Source organism: Schistocerca piceifrons, chromosome 5, assembly GCF_021461385.2.
Source record: "Schistocerca piceifrons isolate TAMUIC-IGC-003096 chromosome 5, iqSchPice1.1, whole genome shotgun sequence".
Lineage (NCBI taxonomy): Eukaryota > Metazoa > Arthropoda > Insecta > Orthoptera > Acrididae > Schistocerca > Schistocerca piceifrons.
The window spans coordinates 605578168-605604606 of record NC_060142.1 but is presented as its reverse complement, the minus strand read 5'-3'; the positions used below and the strand labels follow the sequence as shown (position 1 = coordinate 605604606).

At 42.6% G+C, this 26439-nt stretch overlaps 1 protein-coding gene and 1 long non-coding RNA gene across 2 annotated transcripts in view; both read left to right on the top strand.

Annotated features, from left to right (window-relative positions):
* LOC124798670 overlaps positions 1-18612 on the top strand; it is a 296490-nt gene extending 277878 nt beyond the window's left edge. The window contains exon 3 of the long non-coding RNA XR_007016969.1: positions 18512-18612. This is a non-coding gene — a long non-coding RNA (uncharacterized LOC124798670). The remainder of the gene's footprint in view (positions 1-18511) is intronic.
* A 6-nt stretch (positions 18613-18618) lies between these two features.
* Positions 18619-26439, top strand: part of LOC124799163 (igLON family member 5-like) — a gene marked incomplete at its 5' end in the record, with an annotated part of 186819 nt that continues 178998 nt past the window's right edge. Inside the window, one exon of the mRNA XM_047262702.1 lies at positions 18619-18756. Coding sequence (XP_047118658.1) covers positions 18619-18756 — 138 coding nt within the window. The remainder of the gene's footprint in view (positions 18757-26439) is intronic.

The window sequence follows — 26439 nt, the reverse complement described above, 5'->3', positions numbered from 1 at the left end:
AGTATTTTTGACATGAAAACGGAAATAGATAACATTTACGTTCAGTTTGACAGTTCAGGTATAACATGTTTTCACGACAAAAAGCATCAGTTTGACAGTGGTATATACATATACATAACATGAATACAAATGTAACATATGAAGGAGAAACGTTGTTGTCGAAAATTTCGAAAAATTCTTGACCGATCTGCAACCAAGTTTTACATGAGACTCTAATGACCATTTAGGCGGACATAGGCTGTATATTCTTGTAATATATATAATACATACATATATATGTAAAATATAAAGGGGAGCAGGCCGGGGTGGCCGAGCGGTTCTAGGCGCTACAGTCCGGAACCACGCCACCGCTACGGTCGCAGGTTAGAATCCTGCCTCGGGCATCTATGTGTGAGATGTCCTTAGGTTAGTTAGGTTTATGTAGTTCTAAGTTCTACGGGACTGATGTCCTCAGAAGTTAAGTCCCATAGCGCTCAGAGCCATTTGAACCATTTATAAAGAGGAATCTCGAAAAGGTCTTAACGGATTCACTTCAAATTCATACACGATACTCTAATGAACATTCAGACGGAAATGGACATACAGAGGAGGATCAAGAGATGGACAGAGAGAAGGGGGAGGACCTTACGGACAGAGTGATTTGGGGGTGTGGGGGTGGGGAGGAGAAGTAAGAAGCTACTGAACATTCTGCATTCTGACGGAAATGGACACAGAAAGGGGGAAGAGGAGATGGACAGAGAGGGAAGGGAAGAATTATGCACAGAGAGATAGGGAGAGGAGGAGATGTAAGGGGTGAAAGGGGAAATGAGAAGTTGAGCAGAGAGATGGAGGGCAAGGAATTTGTGTACACTATTGCGAAGCGTCACCGGGTTGGCTAGTCCGAATTACAAAACCATCCTTTGTGGTTACATTTACTGTGGAGCTCTCACCTTTCTCAACTCCTCACAGGTCAAAATGTAAAGGTATGCGGTCGAGAGTCCTTCGTGGCCAAGAAACGTGGCAATATCTGCCGGGCCATCTTCTGGAGAATAATAGATTTAGATGATGTGTCAGCTGGTGATTAGTATGAGCAGGTACCCCGTCAAGATGCAAGAAGGTCTCTAAAATATGAATGTTAATACAACCAAAAAACATCGGATTCCTGACTGGAACTGACTGGAAACAGAGAAAAAAGGTCCAATGGAGGTATCTCTGGATATGCGTCGTTGCCACGGTAGATGGCGCTGACGAAAGAAAGTTCGTCAGACCACGCACAGTGTCTATAGCTCACAGATGATGATTAGGAATACTTAAAATGCCATTTCTCGTGAGGTTTGCTTTGTTGGTAATGAGCACCGATGACAGAAATCCCATAATTGCGGAGGTCCGGCGCAAAAACCATCGAGAAAATCCTTCCCTTACATAAGAAATCCTTTGTTGATAATCGTTGCACTTGTTGCGGGTGATAGGGATAGTAGCGGTTCTCGTACAGGATAAACCGAATCGTAATTTGTCTTACGCCATGTTGGCGAACCACACTACTGGCCATTACAATTGCTACACAACGAAGATGACGTGCTACAGACGCGAAATTTTACCGACAGGAAGAAGATGCTGTGATATACAAATGATTAGCTTTTTACAGCATTCACACAAGGTTGGCGCCCGTGGCGACACCTACAACGTGCTGACATGAGGAAAGTTTAGAACCGATTTCTCATACACAAACAGCAGTTGACCGGCTTTGCCTGATGAAACGTTGTTGTGATGCCTCGTGTAAGGAGGAGAAATGCGTACCATCACGTTTCCGACTTTGATAAAGGTCGGATTGTAGCCTATCGCGATTGCAGTTTATCGTATCGCGACATTGCTGCTCGCGTTGGTCGAGATCCAGTGACTGTTAGCACAATAGAATCGTTGGATTCAGGAGGGTATAACGTAACGCCGTGCTGGATGCCAACGGTCTCGTATCACTAGCAGTCCAAATGACAAGCATCTTATCCGCATGGCTGAGACGGAACGTGCAGCCACGTCTCGATCCCTGAGTCGACAGATGGGGACGTTTGCAAGACAACAACCACCTGCACGAATAGTTCGACGACGTTTGCAGCAGCATGTACTATCAGCTCGGAGATGTCTGCGGTTACGCTTGTCGCTGCATCACAGACAAGAGCGCCTGCGACTGCGTACTCCACGACGAACTTGGGTACACGAATGGCACAACGTCATTTTTTCGGATGAATCCAGTTTCTGTTTACTACATCATGATGGTCGCATCAGTGTTTGAGGACATCGCGGTGAACTGACATTGGAAGCTTGTATTCGTCATCGCCATACTGGCGTATCACCCGGCGTGATGGTATGGCGTGCCATCTGTTACACGTCTCGGTCACCTCTTCTTCGCATTGACGGCACTTTGAACAGTGGACGTTACATTCAAGATGTATTACGACCCGTGGCTCTACCCTTCATTCGATGGCTGCGAATCCCTATATTTCAGCATTATAATGCACGACCGCATGTTGTAGGTCCTGTACGGAGCTTTGTGGATACAGAAAATGTTCGACTGCTGCCCTGGCCAGCACGTTCTCCAGATTTCCCACCTATTGAAAACGTCTGGTCAATGGTGGCCGAGCAACTGGCTCGTCACAATACGCCAGTCACTACTCTTGATGAACTGTGGTATCATGTTTAAGCTGCATGGCGAGCTGTACCTATACACGCCATCCAAGCTCTGTTTGACTCAATGCCCAGGCGTATCAAGGCCGTTATTACGGCCAGAGGTGGTGGTTCTTGGTACTGATTTCTCAGGATCTATGGACCCAAATTGCGTGAAAATGTAATCACATGTCATTTCTAGTATAATAAATATGTCCAATGAATACCCGTTTATAATCTGCACTTCTTCTTGGTGTAGCAATTTTAATGGCCAGTAGTGTACATGTCTGGACCTTGTACTATTGTTCGTTTCAATAACCTCTAGAAGCCGGTCTTCCAAATCTGGTGTGCGCACAGTCCGCCACCTCTCTGCACATTCGTCTCTGAAAGGACCCATGACTACGTAAACGCCCGAAAAGGACATGAAGTGTTGTATGAGGTGGTTGGTGTGTGTGAGGGTACCTGTTTTTGAATAGCCGTGCTGCCTCTCGACCTTTGCCATCTGCTTGGCCGTACACAAACACCATCATGGCTTGTTTCCGATATGAACATCGTACCATACTGCTGCTTACAGTACGCTGCGTCAGTCACACATCATGCAACAACCCAGTCGAAGACAGGGGACGTGGTCATAGGAACTGTCATTCGGCATCGCCATTTTCGATGCATTTCCAGACACATGTTTATAGGACTTTTTCTCCTCCATTTCTAGTCAGGGATCCGCCCATGCTGTTTGTTAGTTTTATTAATGTTCACCCTGTGTAACGGGTCCTTGCAGTAACACATCAGATCCAATCAACTGAGTATTTATCAAACCACACCCCAATTTCACAGAGACCCGTTCCTGGAAATGTGTATTTCCAAAGGCATGTGCGGTGACGTTGACTCAACGATGTGAGTTACGAGTCTCCATGATATCGCCACGAATGAAAATGCTTTTGTAAGTAAAGTATTGGTGGGACTACCTGGTGAATAGGAATTAGCCAAGGCCAAAATTCCCACCTACTTTCATCTCCTTCTCGGTGTTGAATCCGCTGATAATGATAAAGAGGCAAGATCGTGCATACTCCTGCGATAATCTTGTATGCGGAAAACTGATGCGTGCACCGATTCACATGAACTTGTTAAATGACTACTATCTAGGAAATGACGGTCTACTTTTTCCCGAAACTCTATTCATTCGCATTTCAAAGGATGTACGACTGGTGGCCATTGCACCCGTCTCACGCGGTTTCCTAAAAACAGGAGTAAACAGTCTTTAAGCTGGTACTCTGCAGTTAGCGAACATCTACTATTTGCTCTAAAAACAGCAACAACATTTCCATTACAGAACACGCACACAAATACCATATAGACATATCCACTTACTCAGCAACTGTAAGGGCGTGGGATCCTTAAAGAAACTACAGAACTGGCTAGCAAATCGCAACCATAGTTGAAAAATGCAGTTACGTAAAGTTAAGTACAATTTCACAATTTTAATATCAAAGACGAAAGTAACGGCAAGTGGATTATCAACACGTCCGATAACAATTTACATCTGAAAACTATCTCTGTGTTTGTATCCAATAAAACCTGGTCCCATATTATATGGAATGCTTTATTCGAAATAGTCTATACCACCATATCCTAAAGTATTTTCCATTCCTTCTTAAGCATCTTGTGGAATAAATAAATTAAATTCACTGAAATTAAGAGAATTGTCATTATATATTAATTACATTGCAAGTTGAGTGTATCTGAATTGTTTGCACTGATACCACTTCACATTACTGCGTCTTCCTGTATTTCATCCTCCCGGGTTCGATTCTCGGCGGGGTCAGGGATTTTCTCTGCCTCGGGATAACTGGGTGTTGTGTGCTGTCCTTAGGTTAGTTCGGTTTAAGTAGTTCTAAGTTCTAGGGGACTGATGACCATAGATGTTAAGTCCCATGGTGCTCAGAGCCATTTGAACCAATTTTTGTATTTCATCCCCATGAATGTACTCATTCCATTTCAGTGGAGGTAATTTGTATTTTCTAAATAGTGTGCGATATTCACCAGTTTTATACTATTGCTATAAATTTAGTATTTTTAGTGTTTAATTCCCTGGTGGCATTTTGTTAATGGCGTTTACTTTAAAATGTCCATTGAAAATTGTGTTCAATCTAAATTAATTTAACTAAGTGCGGAGCTAGCTCCACTTCAAACTTACATTTCATCCACCATCTCCTGCTTAATCTCACCGAAATGTATCGAAGAGTTACTACAGGCGATACCAGAGTAACCAAACGTAGTTCGAAAATGTTACGTAGAGTTTTATCTCAATCAAGGTAATACGTAGCACATGTCTATATCTAAAGGAATAATGAAATCCATGTAGATGTTTGTTATTCGTTAGAGTGTCTTCTGTTAATAATAAAAGCTGAAAATATTATGTTGTTGAAACCAGAAGAACTGAAATATGTTCTTGGCGCTTATTATAAGCTTTCAGGAAGTATCGAGTACGCCGAAGTTTCACGTAAAAGAACACGGAATGGTTTACCTAAGTACTTATGACTTTATAAGTTCTTAAATGAATTCACTCACACTAAAGCTGTATCACAAACTCTGACAAGGGAATCAATTCCAGCACTTTTTATTTTCTCAAAAGTGTCACATCTTCATCCAGTACACTAATTCATTACGTTATGTTTCTAGTAAAGACGAGATTTAGATTAATCCTTTGAGGGCGAACCTTTACTGTTTTCTCTTTACGTACTTCTAAAGTACAAAGAAAACTACGCTCTAGTCACAAAATCTTCTGCGTTAATGTTGCTACCCACAGATAGTTTTATTAATTTTAGAAATATTAAGGTTGTTGTAAAGAAAGGATTTGTACGAACGCTCTTACAATCTTCGTACAGCCACCATGCGCATCACGACTCCCATACGACAAATCGAAGTAAGTAAAATAAATTTGCGAACAGTATGTCACCATCTAGCATTTTCTGGGCGCAGTTTCCTTTATCTGTATGCAATTACAGTAAATAATTTTTTCTTTGATATATAATGCGGGCAGGCGACTAATTAGAAAAACTAATGCGTACACAAATCCCGGGCTTTCGGAGAACTGGAAACGAGTACAAATTTTTTCGAATTATTTGCCGTATTCATGATTTTAGACGTTCATATTGTGAGGAAAATTGGATTAGTCTAGCACAAGAAATATGTGGTGCTCTGTAAACGCATACGGCATGCACGAAACCAGCAGTAACTATGCTTGCTGTGAGGCAAACGAAATACCTCTTTGGTTCTGCGGAATGTAATTAACGTAATTTAGGGCTGACCCAAGAGGCCAAGTTTAATTTTGGTCGAGTCAGCAGTTGCAACTCGGCATCCGCTAATATTAAAGATTCACCAGCTACTCGCCAGACTCTGCAATGCTGAGATATTGCTACCGCTCCGGAGCCGTACAATTTCTCTCTGCAGAGGAAGATATATAAGCATTACTATGTCACAATTTGTGTGTTACTAACTGCACACACGTTTGTGCCAAATAGTTCTGTTCTCCACATGTGAGCATATGGATAATAATATCATGGGTATTATATTCTATTGACCACACGTAACTACCTAGCAGTTGAAATTCTAGCACCAACATCTGCTACGGCATTTATTTTCAGCTAAAGTACCTTTGCTGGGAAGTAGTTAGACTCTGGATCAGTAATAAAAACAAATGAAACCGTTGTCAACAGAGACTCTTAGAAATGCGGAAGGAGTAAGTCACATTTTAATAGCCTTCCAGCAGCAGAATATTAATATTTACCAACAACAATTAGATACTGCATTCACAAGTATTAGTTTTCACGAACTAAACATTTTGTATTTACATTGCAGTTAAAGACATTGGTTAACATTTCATTCTACGAATGTAATTCAAAGTTACGATCTAGCCATTTTTGGGTCAATTGGTATAAAAATTTACTAGTTTTCGTTTATAAGAAAAATAGTGAAGTGGTAATGAACGCAGCACAATTAAAAGAAATTGTAAGTATTGTTCTACGAGGTGATATGTATGTGTCTCTTCCTTCTTGGGCGATTAAGAAAATACAATCGTATTTGGGATAAGCGAAGTGTCGTGTACCCGTTCTACCATTCACACTTACGTCATCCGTGCTTCTTCTTACTGTTCACTTCAAGGGAAAGACGATATTTATCCTTCGAATAAGTCACGGCCGTTTCCCTGATCGTGTGGGACGGCAGTAGTGCTCATGTCTGACGCCTGTACGCTTTAGGAGGTATCAAATTTATTCCGTTTCTCCTTTATCTCTGTTATAAGCAATAGTCTATTTAGTTCCTTCTCGAAACTCGTGATCTGCATACGAATCACCTACATTAATTTAAAATCAAACTTTGGATACTCTAGAGTGTATAAATTTGGCTGCAAAATGTCAGTTTTCTAAGCGGGTATCACAACGGCGGTTAAATTTTTCTTCAGCCGCTTAATTCACTATTTGTTTTCCAATTAGGATTTGAATCGAGTGATAGAAACAATAAAAAAAATTACGAGTAGAAACCTTTCATTTGTAACTCATTGCCTCCTTCGGTTTTGTTGTTAGTTACAATCAGTTTTTCACACCTGTGATGAATTAATTTAGTTTCGTAAATCGACCCTCAAAATGCCTGATTTTCAATAAACGTTACTGCTTCCTACAGAGCTTGAAAGTACCACATTGTCACAGTCGTTCAAAAAGTTACATACTGAGATCTTTTTATCTTCTCCCAGGTACACAGAGGTAGGATAGGAGGATCTTGATGTGGAAACCCAGTGCGCCAGACTCATCGAGTGACATTCAACAATATCATTTTCTACCATCACTTCCACATACGACACAATTGGTACTTGGAGTAAAAAAACCAAAAGATATCAACTGATATTTTACGATTAAAGTATTCAGGGCTACAGGGGACACTGACCTTTAAGATTTTACCTCTAATGAAAACTCAGCATTAAAAATACAGTTCAAACACTGACTGACAGGGTTTATGCATTCACTGAATTATAAAGCAATGCATTTGAACAGCAGCCAGAGGGCTCTAAAATCTTATTTACTCAAAAGCAAAGAAAGAATAAAACACGAGTTACTTAAGCAAATTAAACACGTATGGCTGCCTCAAATATTTAAATGGAAGGTTAAGCCCTTTAATTAATATATTTGAATACGGCAAAAAGGGTCATGAAATTTATAGCGACAAAGAAATTACCACGTATTACTAAATTAATTGAATTTACTTGAGCAACGGTTGGTGTGCATCCCTACATAGTATTCAAGAACAACAGAGCACAGTCATGACCGAAGTTATTTAACTAAACGTGGCAGGTATTACTGAACTGTGCTACACTTGACAATCTAAATCTAATCAACGCAATAAAAATCGCTAACAGCACTCTGTTACGGTAACATTACAATTAAAACATCATATGAACATAAAGTGACTTTAACTAAAATCATTTACTACACTAGCGAATTTTTAACAGCTAGCAAATACAAAATGTTTAACGGTAAATTGTCTACAATACCAAAGATACAAAATATTCAGGAACTGCACCTGGTACGTAACCGATCCACACAGGTCCTTAATGTCTTAACTTTGTAAACACAAATAACAGCTAAGACCTTTAAACAAAAGAAACAAATATAAGTACACATTTCATTGCATGTAAAAGAAATCATGCTTGCATGAGTCGGTGTATCCTTATGAGAATTTACTGCACATGAACTTGCAAAAAAGTGACTCTTTAATAAATCTACAGAACTGGCTGCGGAGTGATATCCTCATAACACAAAACGCGGCCGACTTTGCCTCTTCACACTAAGACCTAGACGTGATACGACGCATGCGTATAGATCAAAGGTCACAGTCCATATGTGTGAAATCACAAGCAGGGCAGACATTGACAGATAATCCCGCAGTGGAATGCAATGCATAGCTCATGCAGAAATATTCAGTGTATCAATTAATGAAAATGCTTCCACGAACAGTATTTATTAAACAGATATCCGATGAGTCCCCTTTGGAATCAGATCATATAGCTCCATTTAGAGTTAGAAAGCGAACTCACCACTCATACGATGCGGTATTTGCTCCCCCGCACAACGGCCTTCCAGGCCAGCAACAAGACGCCGCTTCCTCCCGTGTAGCTTGTGCCAAACTCTCGCCCGTTCGAGACTCAGCCTCGCCTTCTGCCCATATCCGTCAACGTCAACATGGGCGTGGCAGCGTCAAAGTGGTCACGACTGCTCTGACTCCCTTACTCGATATCCACCAATAGCCAACTGCCGCTCTCATTTTGCATTCGCGCACCACCTTCAAGTAGTCTCCCATGGAATTGATGGCATCTCCAACAACGTACTAAAAGCTTGTTCTCAACAGATAAGTAGGATTCTCAGTCACATATATAACAGCTCATTGGAATAGGGCATTTTTTTCTGATGGATTGAAATATCTTGTTATTACACCGTTGCAGAGAAATTTATTGAAGGGTACCTTCACATATTTGCAAAAATTAAGCACTAACAAACAACTAACTTGATTTCCAGGAAATCTTTCGAAAAGAAAATGTTATGTATGCTTTCAGTGATCAAATATTAAATGCTCTGAGTAACCAAACATCACCATCTGGAATTTTCTGTAATCTCTCAAAGGCTTTTCATTGAGCATATCAAGGAATTCTTCTAAATAAATATTCTGATACGAGTGGACAATGCACAAGTGGTTTACTTCTTAGTTAACTGGAAGAGTACAGGAGTTTGAAATAAACAGTTCACATAATAAGCAAAAATCAGCAAATACCTCAAACTAATACGGTATCAAGAATGGGTAGCACAAGGTTCACCCTTCGGTGCCTTATTGTTCTTAATATGTATTAATGACTTGCCACTCTGTATTCACGAAGATGTGAAGGTAGCTCTTTTAGCAGATGATATATATATATAAACTTCCGAATTTTGCTATCAATAGCCTATCCGAATTCAGAAGCGATAGCATTGAGCATTCCTATAACACTAACAGAAAAGTTGATCTTCACTACTTAACTTTGGCACAGAAAGGTGTGAATTACGCTGCCGCAGAGATCTTTGGTCACTTACCAAATAGCATCAAAAGTCTGACAGATAACCAACCAACATTTGAAAATAAATTGAAAGAATTTCTGAATGACAGCTCCTTCTACTCAGTAGATGAATTTTCAAATATAAATTAGAAATTTTACGACCTTAAAAAGAGAAAAAAGAATTAAGAGGTGTAAATAAACCATTTGTTAATATGACACGTTCCACATCATTACGAACTGTCGTATTCGTTATCTATGGAAGAAGTATTAATTTAATCTAGTCAGTATGTTGGTGTGGCGCGCGCCCTTTCACTACAACGGCAGGAAGGGCAACTGCCACGCCAGCGATGATGGGTGGGGTCGTACCGTTACGAACGTATCAGACCCTATATTTACTGCATGAGTAAATAAACATGATACATTGATCTTGTTACAAAACAGTTTTCAAATACTCATAATTCTTCATTTGCTAAAAGTGATCAGGATCAGTATGATCAAGACAGTAGGAAAGTCTGCCCTGAATGTGACACATTTTGTCTTAATGACAGAATTAGTGAGCGCATATCCATCTTTGGAGGGCTTCCAGTCAGCCATTATTTTTCCTCTTTCTAGAGACAGTTTTTCAACATACCACCACTGCTTTCTCAGCACAGAGGGTGAACATGAGATTTTCGTTATTTGACAAGATAGCCTCTTCTGCATTCGTTACTGTCGGTGGGGAGATAGGAGGAGTAAACCGTGGACCTATCGGTGATAAGGGGCTGAAGTGAGCACCAGTCGTCGACAATATCCGACAGGAAGATGTCTTGCGAGCGACGGCATTCGCTGAGGAGGCAGCTTACAGCTAGAGCTGCTTCTGATTATATCCATTTCAAGTAGGACTCTATAATACTACGATCACTGCCAGTGACGTTGGATCCTACTTTCTTATTTGGAATGCGCCAACGGAGATTTGTTCCTGTCCTGCTGTGTGCAGTGCAGAGCAGCAACGACTGCCAGTACTTACAGTCTTTTCATATCACCTTTTATGCTGGATTTGCTGTCTAATACATAATATATAATGTACCTTCAGGGGACATACTGTGTACCGTTTATTTTATGTACGTAATTCTTCAGCAGTTAGTAATTGTTTGAACTGCTAGCTTAGGTCACTCAGTACCGAGGATTTATTTATCGGCACCAGCGTACCCGAGTACAACGGATTACATTTTTAAGTACCACCTATATTCTGTACAAATGCGTTAGAACTTGACACTAATAAATCTCGCGGCAATCACTAGGGTAAAAATTATTTCAGTGCTGAGGTCTGTAATATTCCACTCTCCTTCAGTACACATCTATTCTGAAAGTATCATTGTTTATCCAAAATTTACACTCTATCATAGAGGTTTTGGAGGTTTCCAGAGAAAGATCAGCCGTAGTGCCTCTAATACCTGATCTTCTGTCACGACAGCAGTCTTTCGTTTACATAGCTAAGAATTTACCTGTGATCAATCTCGGCCTCATGTTTACCATTTTGAAGCTCTGCTGTAAATTTTTTCTCTCTGTTCAGTACTGAAACATCTCCAGAAAATAATCGACAAAAAACCATTAAAAATCTGAAAGGTGAGCCTCGAAATCCTTAGTTATTGTACACAAACATTTACAGATGCAATTATCAATTTTTGCCCTTTCAGGTAACCACTGTACAACCTCCATTGTACAGTTAGTACTTACTTGTGGCTAGATAGGGCGAGAAGGCTGGGGGCTAGTTCTGTGTTCATGGCTCATATGCACGCAAAGGATAGTACCTCACTGAATGGCGAATAATTCGAGTACTGTACATGCCGTTTATAATTTAGAGTTCACATCACAATTCTAATATGATGAAAGCTGTATCATGTTGAACTGTATAAGATTCTTGAATAAATTCATGTCCTACACTAAACATTTGTATAAGTACTAATTTAGATGCTTATCTACATTAGGAATTTTTATCCTGTATCATGAAAAATTTTCGTAGCCTGAGGAAATTACCTATTTAATGGAGGGTCTACGAATACAGGGAACATTTCTAATACGTTGGTGGCCATGAAAACTGCAACACCATGAACGGAGCTTGCAACAGTTTCCAAAATTGTATGAAGTATACTACATACATGGACACAAAAGTGTTCGGTATTTCAGTGCAAACCCACAGTGTAGTGTACTAAAATTAATTAAGTCATGAAAACATTTCCTATTACTGCTCGAATTATATAATCAGTATAATCGTATGTCGCATGGCCGATTTGACTGACCATAGACAAGAAAGTGGTTGGGAAGGTAGGTTGGAGCTAGGTTTGCATCAGGACATGTGCGGCAGATGAGGTCTGCACAATGCGTAAATCACCAGGCGTTGCTTTTATAGTGGCTGGTTGACAGGCAGCAGCTTTCATTTTCCACAGCCTGCGCCTCGCAACGACGCCGCGAGCAGCCCAACTCACTCCTTTTCCCACTCTGTCTCGCCACTGACCCTCATCCATCAGGTAGCACTTGGCTCACCGACTCATCTCGCGCTTCTGTATTTGAAACATGGCGAATATTCTCTTTCGTGATCGTCTTTGAGAAGTGGCGTAAGTGTAACCTTTTGACGCTGGCGTCAGACAAGGAACTACAGACAGATGTTTAAGGATTCGTAAATAGAACTGCGAGTTAAGTACTTTCACGAAATGAATACATCGCACGCAGATGATATCCATTGGAATGAATACAGGGATTTTACTTAGTCTAGAGACGGATTCGAAAATAGAGTGCCAAGTCTCCTGAACACAACCTCATCAGCTTGTGATTCCTCACCACTGTCTGCTGCCTATCTGCTGTATTCTCCTCACATCACTCGTTGACTGGCTGATTCAGACTGACTGTGTGTCAAATACATGATCGCTCACTTGGCTGATGCTGCATTGCAGTTTCGCCGCTCACCTCTCTCACACTCTTCTCCAGAGCGCTGAACGTTTTGTCGTATCGTCGTTGTTTCTGGTGGAGAGGGTGGGGGGCCCTGTTCAATTACATCCCTATTGATAATCGGCACTGCGTACTAAAGCTTTCCAGTCTTCATGCAGAGTGAAAATATAAAATTTTGAGGCGGAAGGCGTGTAAACGAGAACGACCCACTTCGTTCTCTTGCAGTTCCTTGTTAGGGTTGCTAAAACTGCTTGCTGCAAAAACCCAGCAACCCGAACGTCACCAGGCATTGATTCAAGTGTCCGTCTCCTTTCTTCATCAAAGCATCTACCCAATAGCAAATTGTTTATTTCAAAAAGGAATGCCTGTGCTTCGCTCAAGTGTCCCTATGGCCTGTGTGAATCCCTCTTGCTGTCCGAACTTTACAAGGGACAACGTTCCTGAGCGAGGCAAACACTTCAGTTAAGCCATCCTTGTCGGGGTTCTGGGAAAATCTTACAAACCGGTTTTGGTTTAACCATTCCTGATCCTCTGAGACGAGCAATGAAGTATTACTCTTGACATGTAATTTATGTAATAGGCTTGATATATTCAGATCTATTTATAGTTCGTATTTCATTTGCAGTTGATTTCGCTATCGTAACTACTATTAAAGATATAGTAATTGAAGTCGTTCAGTGGTCTATCATAAGATGGATGTGCGAAAAAACTAGATACGAGTTACACTATCTACATTCTACGCACACCAAAAAATGGTTTGCATCACCCTGATGCTGTGGATATTGTGTCACAGACACAGTCCATTTGACTGTTCAGAGATGTGGCTAAACCTGCCCAGACATGTAAAACAACCATCCATGAGCAGCGCCTGTTAGACGGACGCGGTCCGACAGCCGATCAGTTCCTGTCATTCCACCAGGAAGGAGGTTCACGGCTCGTGTTGTGTGTAGTACAACCATGCTTAGACGGTCAATACCGCGGTCGATAGCGTCCGCATTGTTACTTTGTACCTGGAAGATCAAGGGAAGTGTCCAGGTGCATCGGAGAGAGCCAAAGAGATGATGTTCAAACATGAAGGAGATACATAGAGACAGGAACTGTCGATTACATGCCTATCTCAGGCCGCCCAAGTGCTACTACTGCAAAGAATTACCGCTTCCTACTGGTTATGGCTCGGCGGAACCCTGACAGCCACACCACAACGTTGAATAATGCTTTTCGTGCAGCCACAGGACATCGTGCTACTACTTGAACAGTGCGCAGTAGCCTGCATTATGCACAACTTCACTCCAGACGTCCATGGCGAGGCCCATCTTTGCAACCACGACACCATGCATTGCGGTACAGATGGGCCCAAGAACATGCCGAACGCACCGCGCAGGTCTGGCATCACGTTCTGTTCACCGCTGTGGGTCGCATATACACTATTGGCTATTAAAATTGCTACACCAAGAAGAAATGCAGATGATGAACGGATATTCATTTGACAAATATATTATACTAGAACTGACATGTGATTACATTTTCACGCAATGTGTGTGCATAGATCCCGAGAAATCAGTGCCCAAAAGAACCACCTCTGGCCGTAATAATGGCCTTGATACGCCTGGGCATTGAGTCAAACAGAGCTTGGATGGCGTGTACAGGTACAGCTGCCCATGCACGATACCACAGTTCATCAAGGGTAGTGACTGGCGTATTATGACGAGCCATTTGCTCGGCCACCATTGACCAGACGTTTCCAGTTGGTGAGTGATCTGGAGAATGTGCTGGCCAGGGCAGCAGTCCAACAATTTCTGCATCCAGAAAGGCCCGTACACGACCTGCAACATGCGGTCGTGCATTATCCTGCTGAAATGTAGGGTTTCGCAGGGATCGAATTAAGGGTAGAGGCACGGGTCGTACCACATCTGAAATGTAACGTCCACTGTTCAATGTGCCGTCAATGCGAACAAGAGGTGACCGAGACGTGTAACCAATGGCACCCCATGCCATCACGCCGGGTGACACGCCAGTATGGCGATGACGAATATACGCTTCCAATGTGCGTTCACCGCGATGCCGCCAAACACGGATGCGACCATCATGATGCTGTAAACAGAATGTGGATTCATCCGACAAAATTACGTTTTGCCATTCCTGCAGCCAGGTTCGTAGTTGAGTACACCTTCGCAGGCGCTCCTGTCTGTGATGCAGCGTCAAGGGTAACCGCAATTTTAATGGTCAGTAGTATGTCTTCAACCAGACAGTCGTTGTGTTTGGAGGGTTTGGAGGCAACCTGATCAGGCTGAACGCCTTAGACTCACTGTCCCGAGAGTGCAGCATAATGGTGCTTCCCTGCTGTCTTGGGGTGGCAATATGTGGTTTCTATGTACGCCACTGGTGGTCATGGAAGGCGCCGTAACGGCTGTAAGATACGTGAATGCCAGCCTTCGGACAATAGTGTAACCATGTTGGCAGCATACTGGCGAGGCATTTGTCTTCATGGACGACAGTTAGCGCCCCCACCATGCACATCTTGTGAATGTCTTCCTTCAGAATAACGACATCGCTCGACTAAAGTGGCCAGCATGTTATCCACACATGAACCCTGTCGAACGTGCCTCGAGTAGTTTCAAAAGGGCTGTTAGTGGAGGGCGTGACGTACCAACCAATCTGAGGGATCTACGCCGAATCGCTGTTGAGGAGTTGGACAATGTAGACCAACAGTACCTTGATGAAGTTGTGGATAGTATGCCACGACCAATACAGGAAGCATCAATCCAAGAGGACGTGCTACTGGGCGTTAGAGGTACCGGTGTGTACAGCAATCTGGACCACCGCTTCTGAAGGTTTCGTGGTTTGGTGATACTAAATGCAATGTGTGGTTTTCATGAGCAATAGTAAGGGTGAGAAAGACGATCATGTTGATCTCTAGTCCAATTTTCTATACAGGTTCCGGAACTCTCGGAACCGAGATGATGCAAAACTTTTTTTGATGTGTGTATATAAATTTAAATGGGATTTAACATCTGAGGTCATCAGCCCCCTAGACTTAGAACTACTTAAACCTAACCAATCGAAGGACATTACAGACATCCATGCCCAAGGCAGGATTCGAACCTGAGACCGTAGCAGCAGTGCCGTTCCAGACTGAAGCACCTAGGACAGTTCGACCACAGCGGCCGGCTGCATATAAATGGAAATACTAGGTAGAATATCTCACATTCAGATATATGAGTTACAATTGGGTTGCCTGGCTGAAGATTGGATTGTTTCTTATGTAAGAATTCGAAATGACCACTAGCAGCAATAGAGACAGCATTGTAGCCTACCGACTCTCGTGTCAATACAGAGCGTGGTTTCAGTGTCCCAACTTCTTCAAGATCTCAAAGCCCCCTTCTCCTCCAACATTACTGGCACCTCAGAGAATTGGCATTTGTTCATTCGGTCGTGCGGGTTCGTGAAAACCTGATCGAATACCATGAGTCAGGAAAAAAGCTTGTTGACAGGGAGTCAGATATCCAACTTAAATTGTGAAGACTTCTGGAACATTGTGTACCTCCTGCAACCATTACTGCGGCTTCCCTTGAAATGGGAACAGACTCACGTCCACACAGTGGTGCTCCGTAAAGGAACAGTGTACGCAGGAATGGAGCCTCTGTTATTTTCAAACCGATACTGCATGCGGCGTCATGGTGGACATACTCATATGCAGAGTCTCCAAGGACAACGACATTGTCACATTGCATCTGCCGTCTTACGGGTAATGAACCTGGACTGATGACGGGGGTTGCCATTGGGTACACTACATGGTGACCTCTGTTTCATTTATGTGATGGTCTGACTGTTAGGATATTTAAGGTCGTTGGCTATACCCTACAGCTGAGGTCTCCGTGATGTTATCTGTCAACTACACAGTGCTTTACTGGCCTGACCTACATCAATAAAGTTGGTGTTCGCCTATAACCACAGCCAGCACGTTGTCTACATCACTCAACCATTGGAAACATCTGGTCCGGATCACCGAGAGTCTCGTTCACCACCATTTAAGAGTTGTAAACTCTATTATTAAGTTGAGGAATATTGGAATAACATACCTGGATCTACACTCCTGGAAATGGAAAAAAGAACACATTGACACCGGTGTGTCAGACCCACCATACTTGCTCCGGACACTGCAAGAGGGCTGTACAAGCAATGATCACACGCACGGCACAGCGGACACACCAGGAACCGCGGTGTTGGCCGTCGAATGGCGCTAGCTGCGCAGCATTTGTGCACCGCCGCCGTCAGTGTCAGCCAGTTTGCCGTGGCATACGGAGCTCCATCGTAGTCTTTAACACTGGTAGCATGCCGCGACAGCGTGGACGTGAACCGTATGTGCAGTTGACGGACTTTGAGCGAGGGCGTATAGTGGGCATGCGGGAGGCCGGGTGGACGTACCGCTGAATTGCTCAACACGTGGGGCGTGAGGTCTCCACAGTACATCGATGTTGTCGCCAGTGGTCGGCGGAAGGTGCACGTGCCCGTCGACCTGGGACCGGACCGCAGCGACGCACAGATGCACGCCAAGACCGTAGGATCCTACGCAGTGCCGTAGGGGACCGCACCGCCACTTCCCAGCAAATTAGGGACACTGTTGCCCCTGGGGTATCGGCGAGGACCATTCGCAACCGTCTCCATGAAGCTGGGCTACGGTCCCGCACACCGTTAGGCCGTCTTCTGCTCACGCCCCAACATCGTGCAGCCCGCCTCCAGTGGTGTCGCGACAGGCGTGAATGGAGGGACGAATGGAGACGTGTCGTCTTCAGCGATGAGAGTCGCTTCTGCCTTGGTGCCAATGATGGTCGTATGCGTGTTTGGCGCCGTGCAGGTGAGCGCCACAATCAGGACTGCATACGACCGAGGCACACAGGGCCAACACCCGGCATCATGGTGTGGGGAGCGATCTCCTACACTGGCCGTACACCACTGGTGATCGTCGAGGGGACACTGAATAGTGCACGGTACATCCAAACCGTTATCGAACCCATCGTTCTACCATTCCTAGACCGGCAAGGGAACTTGCTGTTCCAACAGGACAATGCACGTCCGCATGTATCCCGTGCCACCCAACGTGCTCTAGAAGGCGTAAGTCAACTATCCTGGCCAGCAAGATCTCCGGATCTGTCCCCCATTGAGCATGTTTGGGACTGGATGAAGCGTCGTCTCACGCGGTCTGCACGTCCAGCACGAACGCTGGTCCAACTGAGGCGCCAGGTGGAAATGGCATGGCAAGCCGTTCCACAGGACTACATCCAGCATCTCTACGATCGTCTCCATGGGAGAATAGCAGCCTGCATTGCTGCGAAAGGTGGATATACACTGTACTAGTGCCGACATTGTGCATGCTCTGTTGCCTGTGTCTATGTGCCTGTGGTTCTGTCAGTGTGATCATGTGATGTATCTGACCCCAGGAATGTGTCAATAAAGTTTCCCCTTCCTGGGACAATGAATTCACGGTGTTCTTATTTCAATTTCCAGGAGTGTATTATTGAAGATTATTTAGATTCGATGACGACCTGTTATATAAACATTTTTGTGGTTAGTGTGGGTAGCTCTAAATACATTATTTTGCACCTTTTATCACCTACAGATTTAATAATGATAGTATGGGTAGCTCTAAATACATTAATTTGCACCTTTTATCACCTACAGATTTAATAATGATGTCTTCATATCATTTCTGGTGCTATAATTTTAAATGCCAGAAGCACATTTTGCTAACAGATACACTACGTACTATTTAACATTAATAATCGTTAAGTCACGAAAGCGATATATTTATGACGTCACGGGTACACATTTGTGGTGTTGGTCAGCTGAGGTAAGGCTTCGGCCGTCACTTTGCAGGTCACCCTCAGTCGACGACATCTCTGAGCGCTCTGGCGCTGGTGTCTGGTTCCGGGTCGGCTGCGGCGGCGACGCCTGGCAAGCTGCGGCACGAGGGCGGCGGGGGCGGCGCGTCGGCGGCGGCCGCCGGCAACACGCTGGCCGCGCCCTCCGTCTTCGTCACGAGCAACTCCACCGTCGTGGTCGCCCAGGAGGGCGGCACCGCCACGCTGCCCTGCGTCCTGCGCAAGTTCGCCTCCGGCGTTGTGAGTACCACCTCCATCCAACGCTGAAACACTGCTGCAATTCTCATATTTTTTTTATTAGATGCATTTATTACAGAATGTGAAGCAGTGCATAAATGTTGTGCCTTAATTTCTGGAACGGGGATGGAGTAGGACTCTGGGAAGGAGCAGGAACCATCATGTACTGTGCAGACCAACTTTTTAGATACGGTGCTAACGAAACTAAAATCAGTCATGTTCCCTTTATCAGCAGTTATACCCTCGATGCGTCACCTTACATCGTGTCCACCCCCGGTAGCTGAGTGGTCAGCGCGGTATAATACCAATCCTAAGGGCCCAGGTTCGATTCCCGGGTGGGTCGGAGATTTTCTCCACGCAGGGACTGGATACTGTGTTGTCATAATCACCATCAACTCATCCCCATCGACGCGCAAGTTGCCGAAGTGACGACAAACTAGCACCCGGTGAATGGTCTACCCGACGGGAGGCCCTAGTCACACCATATTTACATTTACCCTACATGTCCATGTACATAACAATGGAAGTGTAGCATTGGTTAGTACACTGGGCTCGTATCCGGGAGAGCAGTCATCCATATGGATTCATCTATGGTTTCCCTAAATCACTTAAGGCATATGGTAGGATGCTTCGACTGAAAAGCAGTCGTGTGATTTCTTCCCATTCGTATTTGAGTTTGTATTCGTCCCTGGTAACAAATTGCCTACAGCTTTCTGATTTACGGAACCATGTGACTATTACCGCGTTACTCGCCACTGGTGTTCAACAACAAGTTAAGAAATTTAGTAAGTCTGTTTATCCAAGTCGTAAAAACACTAAAACAAAATATAATTCTAAAACGACAAACTAATGTTAATGATTGATCTTTGCGATAATTTCACGCTTTTTGGTTCCAGTGTTTAGCAGTTAGAAACAAGTGTTTGATGTCAGAAGCTTCCCTCAGATTACAGCAAACCAACAAGTGTTCAGAGTCCTGCCTTGTTCTACCTTCACAAAGTTCATCATCACACTTACCCCTGCTTCTTCAGATTAATTTAGCATCTATGCACTAATGTTCTCAATATTTTGAGTCTCTTCCCGTTCCCGTAACGTTGCTAATGTCCGTTTTGCAGTCCACAGTGGCATAAAGACAGTTCAGTTTTGGCAGGTTTGGGAAGGGGAGAGTCTATGCCTCTCATTTTACTATTCTTCAAATTGAAAGTTAATTTTATTGACCCATAATAATTTAAAGGCTCAAATTATGTAATATGTGCCATTGGTTTAAATTTGTTGAATTAGAACACTAGTGACAGTACGAAGCGCCTTATTGAGGCTATGTATTACATCATGAAATTAGTTTTATAACGTGATGAAGTTTGCAGAACTTCAGCACAGCATAATCCAGTTCCTAAGAGAATATTTTTGCATTGATTAAATTAATTGTGTATTTTTATACCTTAGGCCTTTTACATTTACTTTCATGTGTGTAATATCCACTTATCTGATTCTTCAATACGAATAAGCAGAACAAATCATTAAACCATTTACTAGAAATTTAAAATACAAAAGGAAGGAACTGGCCTCTTTCCTTTGCTATATCGCTCATAACAGTTTGGGCATCAGTTCTTCATTCCCGATGAATTGTGAGCGTGGCAAGCCCAGTCGGACGTGCCTCGCTTATGATTCTAATAAGGTTGGAAATAATTCCCTAATCCGTGGCCGTTCTCACTGGCAAGGCTGCCAAGAGCTGTAGAAACTGAATCACATTAGGATAGATGTAACAGCGCAAGAATTTCAGAAAGTATAACCAACCAGATACAAAAATGGCCCTTGGAGACGGTTGCTAACAGAATCATGGGATCGTGGAATGCGCTCTTGTCAAATTCTTTAATCTTTTCCAGAACCGGAAAAAAACAACCATATATTTCGTTGCAATCTTGTGCTCTGCGAAGACGCTCAATCCATTTAGTGAGTGTCATGCGTTTCAAACTCCTGGCTCGAACGTTGGTTAATGATACAAAGCATCATTATATACCTGTCTCAGCATAGGTATAGCAAAGACATTACATACCATTTCCCGTGTTCTTAGTGAATGCCTGATAAGTGAAATGTCCTCTGCCATCAACATCCTTCTTCGGCACATATGTCAGGCTGTAAGTATAATATAAGTGATTGTTCCCTAACAAATGACGAAAAACGTTTATAGCCACATGAAGTAGCAACATTTCCCAAACCTTTTTGTTCCCGACGCAACTTACAAATTTCGCCTCAATTTGCAAGGACGCCTATATCGCAAGTTCCTCCAAAGTTGGACGGAGTATACAACACCAAAGAGGATGATTTCTTCTGTAAGTACTGTACGTTTTTCTCTACAAGTTCGGGTAAAGATAGTCATGAAATTATTGAAGCCTGTATAACGTCTAAGTCTTCGAAGTGGATGTATGCTCTTGAATATTTCAACACCCATGTGAGCAACGACTACCGTAAGGCTGCTGTAAGCGATGGTGATTATTTTTTTCACATGATTATGAACAAGACAAAAGATATGAAACATTGCCTGGAACATGGGTTGTTAGAGCAAGTAGAAAAAAACAACAGAAAATTCGTAGGGCCTATCGTCATGGTTTTGATTGTTTGTGGACATCAGGAGATCGCATTAAGTAGACACAGAGACTTCGGGCCTATTGAAGTTGACAATGAAAATGATAAGAAACCGGTTACCTTTCTCTGCAATGTAAAATAACATGCGAAAGGTGATGCAAACGTACGAGGAAGCTTGGAGGGACCTTGTAAACGTGACATTATCGTCCCATCCCAAAATCAGATCATCTGTTTCATCAATAACCAAATCTTGACGAATATTGCTCAATTCGTTAATTATGCCGAAAGTATCACAGTTGGAACTGCTGACGTTTCTGAAATAGAGCAACTCTTTGTTTCCCTTGTATTTCCACAGATCTCAAGGATGGTGTAGAGTTACTGTAAATTGGTTCCAGTGGTTGATGCGACTGGTAATGGATAAGCTGGATCTATAATTGTAGACTTGGTGAAGTTTGGCCTTGGTGTGTCATTTTTAAGAGAAAGCGCTGTGACTGTGCTGCACCCTAGTCGGGAACACTCCGTTGGGCTCATGCATTCATACAACAGTACTACCCTTTAGCTGTGTATTCTCAAGTGTAGCTCATAATTTTAATTTAGTAGTTACAGATATATGCTACATTTCACTTATCAGGCATTTACTAAGAACACGGGAAATGGTATGTAATTTCTTTGCTATACCTATGCTGGGACTGGTATTTAATGATGCTTTGTATCATTAACCAATGCTCGAGCCAGGAGTTTGAAACGCATGACACTCACTAAATGGATTGAGCGTCTTCGCAGCGCACAAGATTACAACGAAATATATGGTTGTTTTTTATCCGGTTCTGGAAAAGATTAAAGAGTTTGACAAGAGCGCATTCCACGATCCCATGATTCTGTTAGCAACCGTCTCCAAGGGCAATTTTTGTATCTAGTCGGTTATACTTTCTGAAATACTTGCGCTGTTACATCTATCCTAATCTGATTCAGTTTCTACAGCTCTTGGCATGTTTCCTTGGGATGTGGCGTGCGGATCTGAAGCGCTGTTTTGTGGTGTTAAGTTCATGTCTTACGAATATATATTGTGTGTGGGGGGTGGGGGTGTTCTTTTCCCAGACTAAGTGAGAGAGAGAGAGAGAGAGAGAGAGAGAGAGAGAGAAAGAGAAAGAGAGAGAGTTGTGGATAGACATTTGGAGCGAATGGTTTGTAGTATGGGTAGAAGGGAATTTAATTTCAGAAGCTCGACATACGCACATTTCATGTAGATTTTGATTTGTGCCAAAGAGAGTTTCATTGCATAACATCCCAAGCAAAAATGCCAAGAAGAAAACGAACATTACACAGATACAACAACACGCAATGGCTGCAGAAATTCTGTGTTTTATGAACGAATCGTAGAAATGAATGCATGAAGACAAAAATCAAGAAATACGCATCTTACCTCGACACGAACAAAGTGAAAATAGCACAACATGAAAAAGTGTGAGTAACATGCCAAACATCATGATACATAGTGATTTCGGTCTGAAACGCATAATAAACAAAAAATAAAACAACGTTTTGTTTTTTGCACATGACAAGCAGTAGACAGCGTGATAGACTCAAAGCTGCTAGCATAAAAATCCAACGACTTCATGTGAGATATGTAAACAAACTGATACATCCACTGTATTTCGAAATGTACTACAGAACTAGAAACCACAAATAAATCGTTAATTAACAATACAGAATGCCTGAAGTCAGTGATACATGTCTCTGCTCAGTATAGTGTGCAAACCAATGTAAATATGTTTTTCAACAACAATCGCTCATTTTACAAATGTAAGTATTTTGTTCGAGATGTTTTTTAAAGGTTAATTTATATCATTTTTGCAGAATGAAAGTAAACAAATAAACGCCTTTCAGAGGGCAGAACGTGTGCTGACACTTATTTGGGTGAAAACGACACAACAAAGGCGTCCTGCATAAAGCGGAATTCCTCTCCAATTTTGTTAGGAAGCACGGAAATAAGAACTACAACATTCAGAAGCTTAGCAGTTGAAAATGTTTTCATTTTCCGTTTTACGATGCAATATCGTACCTCTCGAAATGAAGATTTTAGTATAGTAGCTCCAATAACAATGGTGTTCGCCACACTGTCGTATCAACAGTTTTACAAAATGTAGCGCAGAGAATCGTATCAGGAACAAACTAAAATATTTGCTGGTTACCGCATGCTCCGGCAATGTTCCACTACCTCAATAATGCGCATTGTTTCTGTATTCATTAACGTTCATTTATGGATACTGTAATATGCTGTGACTGAGCTGCTAAACTTTGTATTTAATTAACCGTTGATGTTAAACTGATACGTGTTATTGAAACGAAGCTGAAAACATGCAATATTACTATGGAATGGAGGCTGTTGTTTAAAATGGTTCAAAAGGCTCTGAGCACTATGGGACTTAACTTCTGAGGTCATCAGTACCATAGAACTGAGAAGTATTTAAACCTAACTAACCTAAGGACATCACACACATCCATGCCTGAGGTAGGATTCGAACCTGCGATCGTAGCGGTCGGGCGGTTCCAGACTGTAGCGCCCAGAACCGCTCGGCCACCTCGGCCGGCTTATTTAAATAAATAAGCTTTAATGATTTAAAAACACTTAACTTGCTGTTAACCAATCACAACGTACAACGCGTCCGTTGTCGACGATTCTCTTTTGTGTGTGATTTCGTTCTGATACATTCTATCACCTCCCCATAATGAACCATGGAACTTGCCGTTGGTGGCGAGGCTTGCGTGCCTCAGCGATACAGATAGCCGTACCGTAGGTGCAACCACAACGGAGGGGTATCTGTTGAGAGGCCAGACAAACGTGTGGTTCCTGAAGAGGGGCAGCAGCCTTTTCAGTAGTTACAGGGACTACAGTCTGGATGATTGACTGATCTGGCCTTGTAACACTAACCAAAACAGCCTTGCTGTACTGGTACTGCGAACGGTTGAAAGCAGAGGAAACTACAGCCGTATATTTTCCCGAGGGCATGCAGCTTTACTATATGGTTAATGATGATGGCGTCCTCTTGGGTAAAATATTCCGGAGGTAAAATAGTCCCCCATTCGGATCTCCGGGCGGGGACTACTCAAGAGGACGTTGTTATCAGGAGAAAGAAAACGCGTTAATTTAAAAAGGGAAATGGATAGGTTAAAGTTAGATATAGTGGGAATTAGTGAATTTTGGTGGCAGGAGAAACAAGACTTTTGGTCAGGCGAATACAGGGTTATAAATACAAAGTCAAATAGGGGTAATGCAGGAGTAGGTTTAATAATGAATGTAAAAATAAGAATAGGGGTAAGCTACTACAAACAGCATAGTGAACGCATTATTGTGGCCAAGATAGACACGAAGCCCACGCCTACTACAGTAGTACAAGTTTATATGCCAACTAGCTCTGCAGATGCCGAAGAAATTGAAGAAATGTATGACGAAATAAAAGAAATTATACAGATAGTGAAAGGAGACGAAAATTTAATAGTCATGGGTGATTGGAATTCGGTAGTAGGAAAAAGGAGAGAAGGAAACGTAGTAGGTGAATATGGATTGGGGGTAAGAAATGAAAGAGGAAGCCGTCTGGTAGAATTTTGCGCAGAGCATAACTTAATCATAGCTAACACTTGGTTCAAGAATCATGAAAGAAGGTTGTATACATGGAAGAACCCTGGAGATATTAAAAGATATCAGATAGATTATATAATGGTAAGGCATTTAGGATTCAGGTTTTAAACTGCAAGACATTTCCAGGGGCAGATGTGGAATCTGACCACAGTCTATTGGCTATGAACTGTAGATTGAAACTGAAGAAACTGCAAAAAGGTGGCAATATAAGGAAATGGGACCTGGATAAACTGAAAGAACCAGAGGTTGTACAGAGATTGGAGGGAGAGCGTAAGGGAACAATTGACATGAATGGGCGAAAGAAATACAGTAGAAGAAGAATGGGTACCTTTGAGGGATGAAGTAGTGACGGCAGCAGACGATCAAGTAGGTAAAAAGACAAGGGCTAGTAGAAATCCTTGGGTAACAGTAGAAATATTGAATTTAATTGATGAAAGGAGAAAATATAAAAATGCAGTAAATGAAGCAGGCAAAAAGGAATACAAACGTCTCAAAAATGAGATCGACAGGCAGTGCAAAATCACTAAGCAGGGATGGCTAGAGGATAAATGTAAGGCTGTAGAGGCTTATCTCACTAGGGGTAAGATAGATACTGCCTACAGGAAAATTAGAGAGACCTTTGGAGTAAAGAGAATCACTTGTATGAATACTAAGAGCTCAAATGCAAACCCAGTTGTAAGCAAAGAAGGGAAGGCAGAAAGGTGGAAGGAGTATGTAGAGGATCTATACAACGGCGATGTACTTGAGGACAATATTATGGAAATGGAAGAGCATATAGATGAAGATGAAATGGGAGATATGATACTGCGTGAAGAGTTTGACAGAGCACTGAAAGACCTGAGTCGAAACAAGAACCCGGGAGTAGACAACATTTCATTAGAACTACTGACGGCCTTGGGAGAGCCAGCCCTGACAAAACTCTACCATCTGGTGAGCAAGATGTATGGGACAGGCGAAATACCCTCAGACTTCAAGAAGAACATAATAATTCGAATCCCAAAGAAAGCAGGTGTTGACAGATGTGAAAATTACCGAACTATCAGTTTAATAAGTCACGGCTGCAAGATACTAACGCGAATTCTTTACAGACGAATGGAAAAACTAGTAAAAGCCGACCTAGGGGAGGATCAGTTTGGATTCCGTGGAAATATTGGAACAATTGAGGCAATACTGACCCTACTCAGCTAGATTAAGGAAAGGCAAACCTACGTTTCTAGCATTTGTAGACTTAGAGAAAGCTTTTGACAATGTTGACTGGAATACTCTCTATCAAATTCTGAAGGTGGTAGGGGTAAAATATAGGGATCGAAAGGCTATTTCCAATTTGTATAGAAACCAGATGTCAGTTATAAGAGGTGAGGGACATGGTTGGGAAGGGGGTGAGACAGGGTTGTAGCCTCTCCCCGATGTTATTCAATCTGTATATTGAGCAAGCAGTGAAGGAAACAAAAGAAAAATTCGGAGTA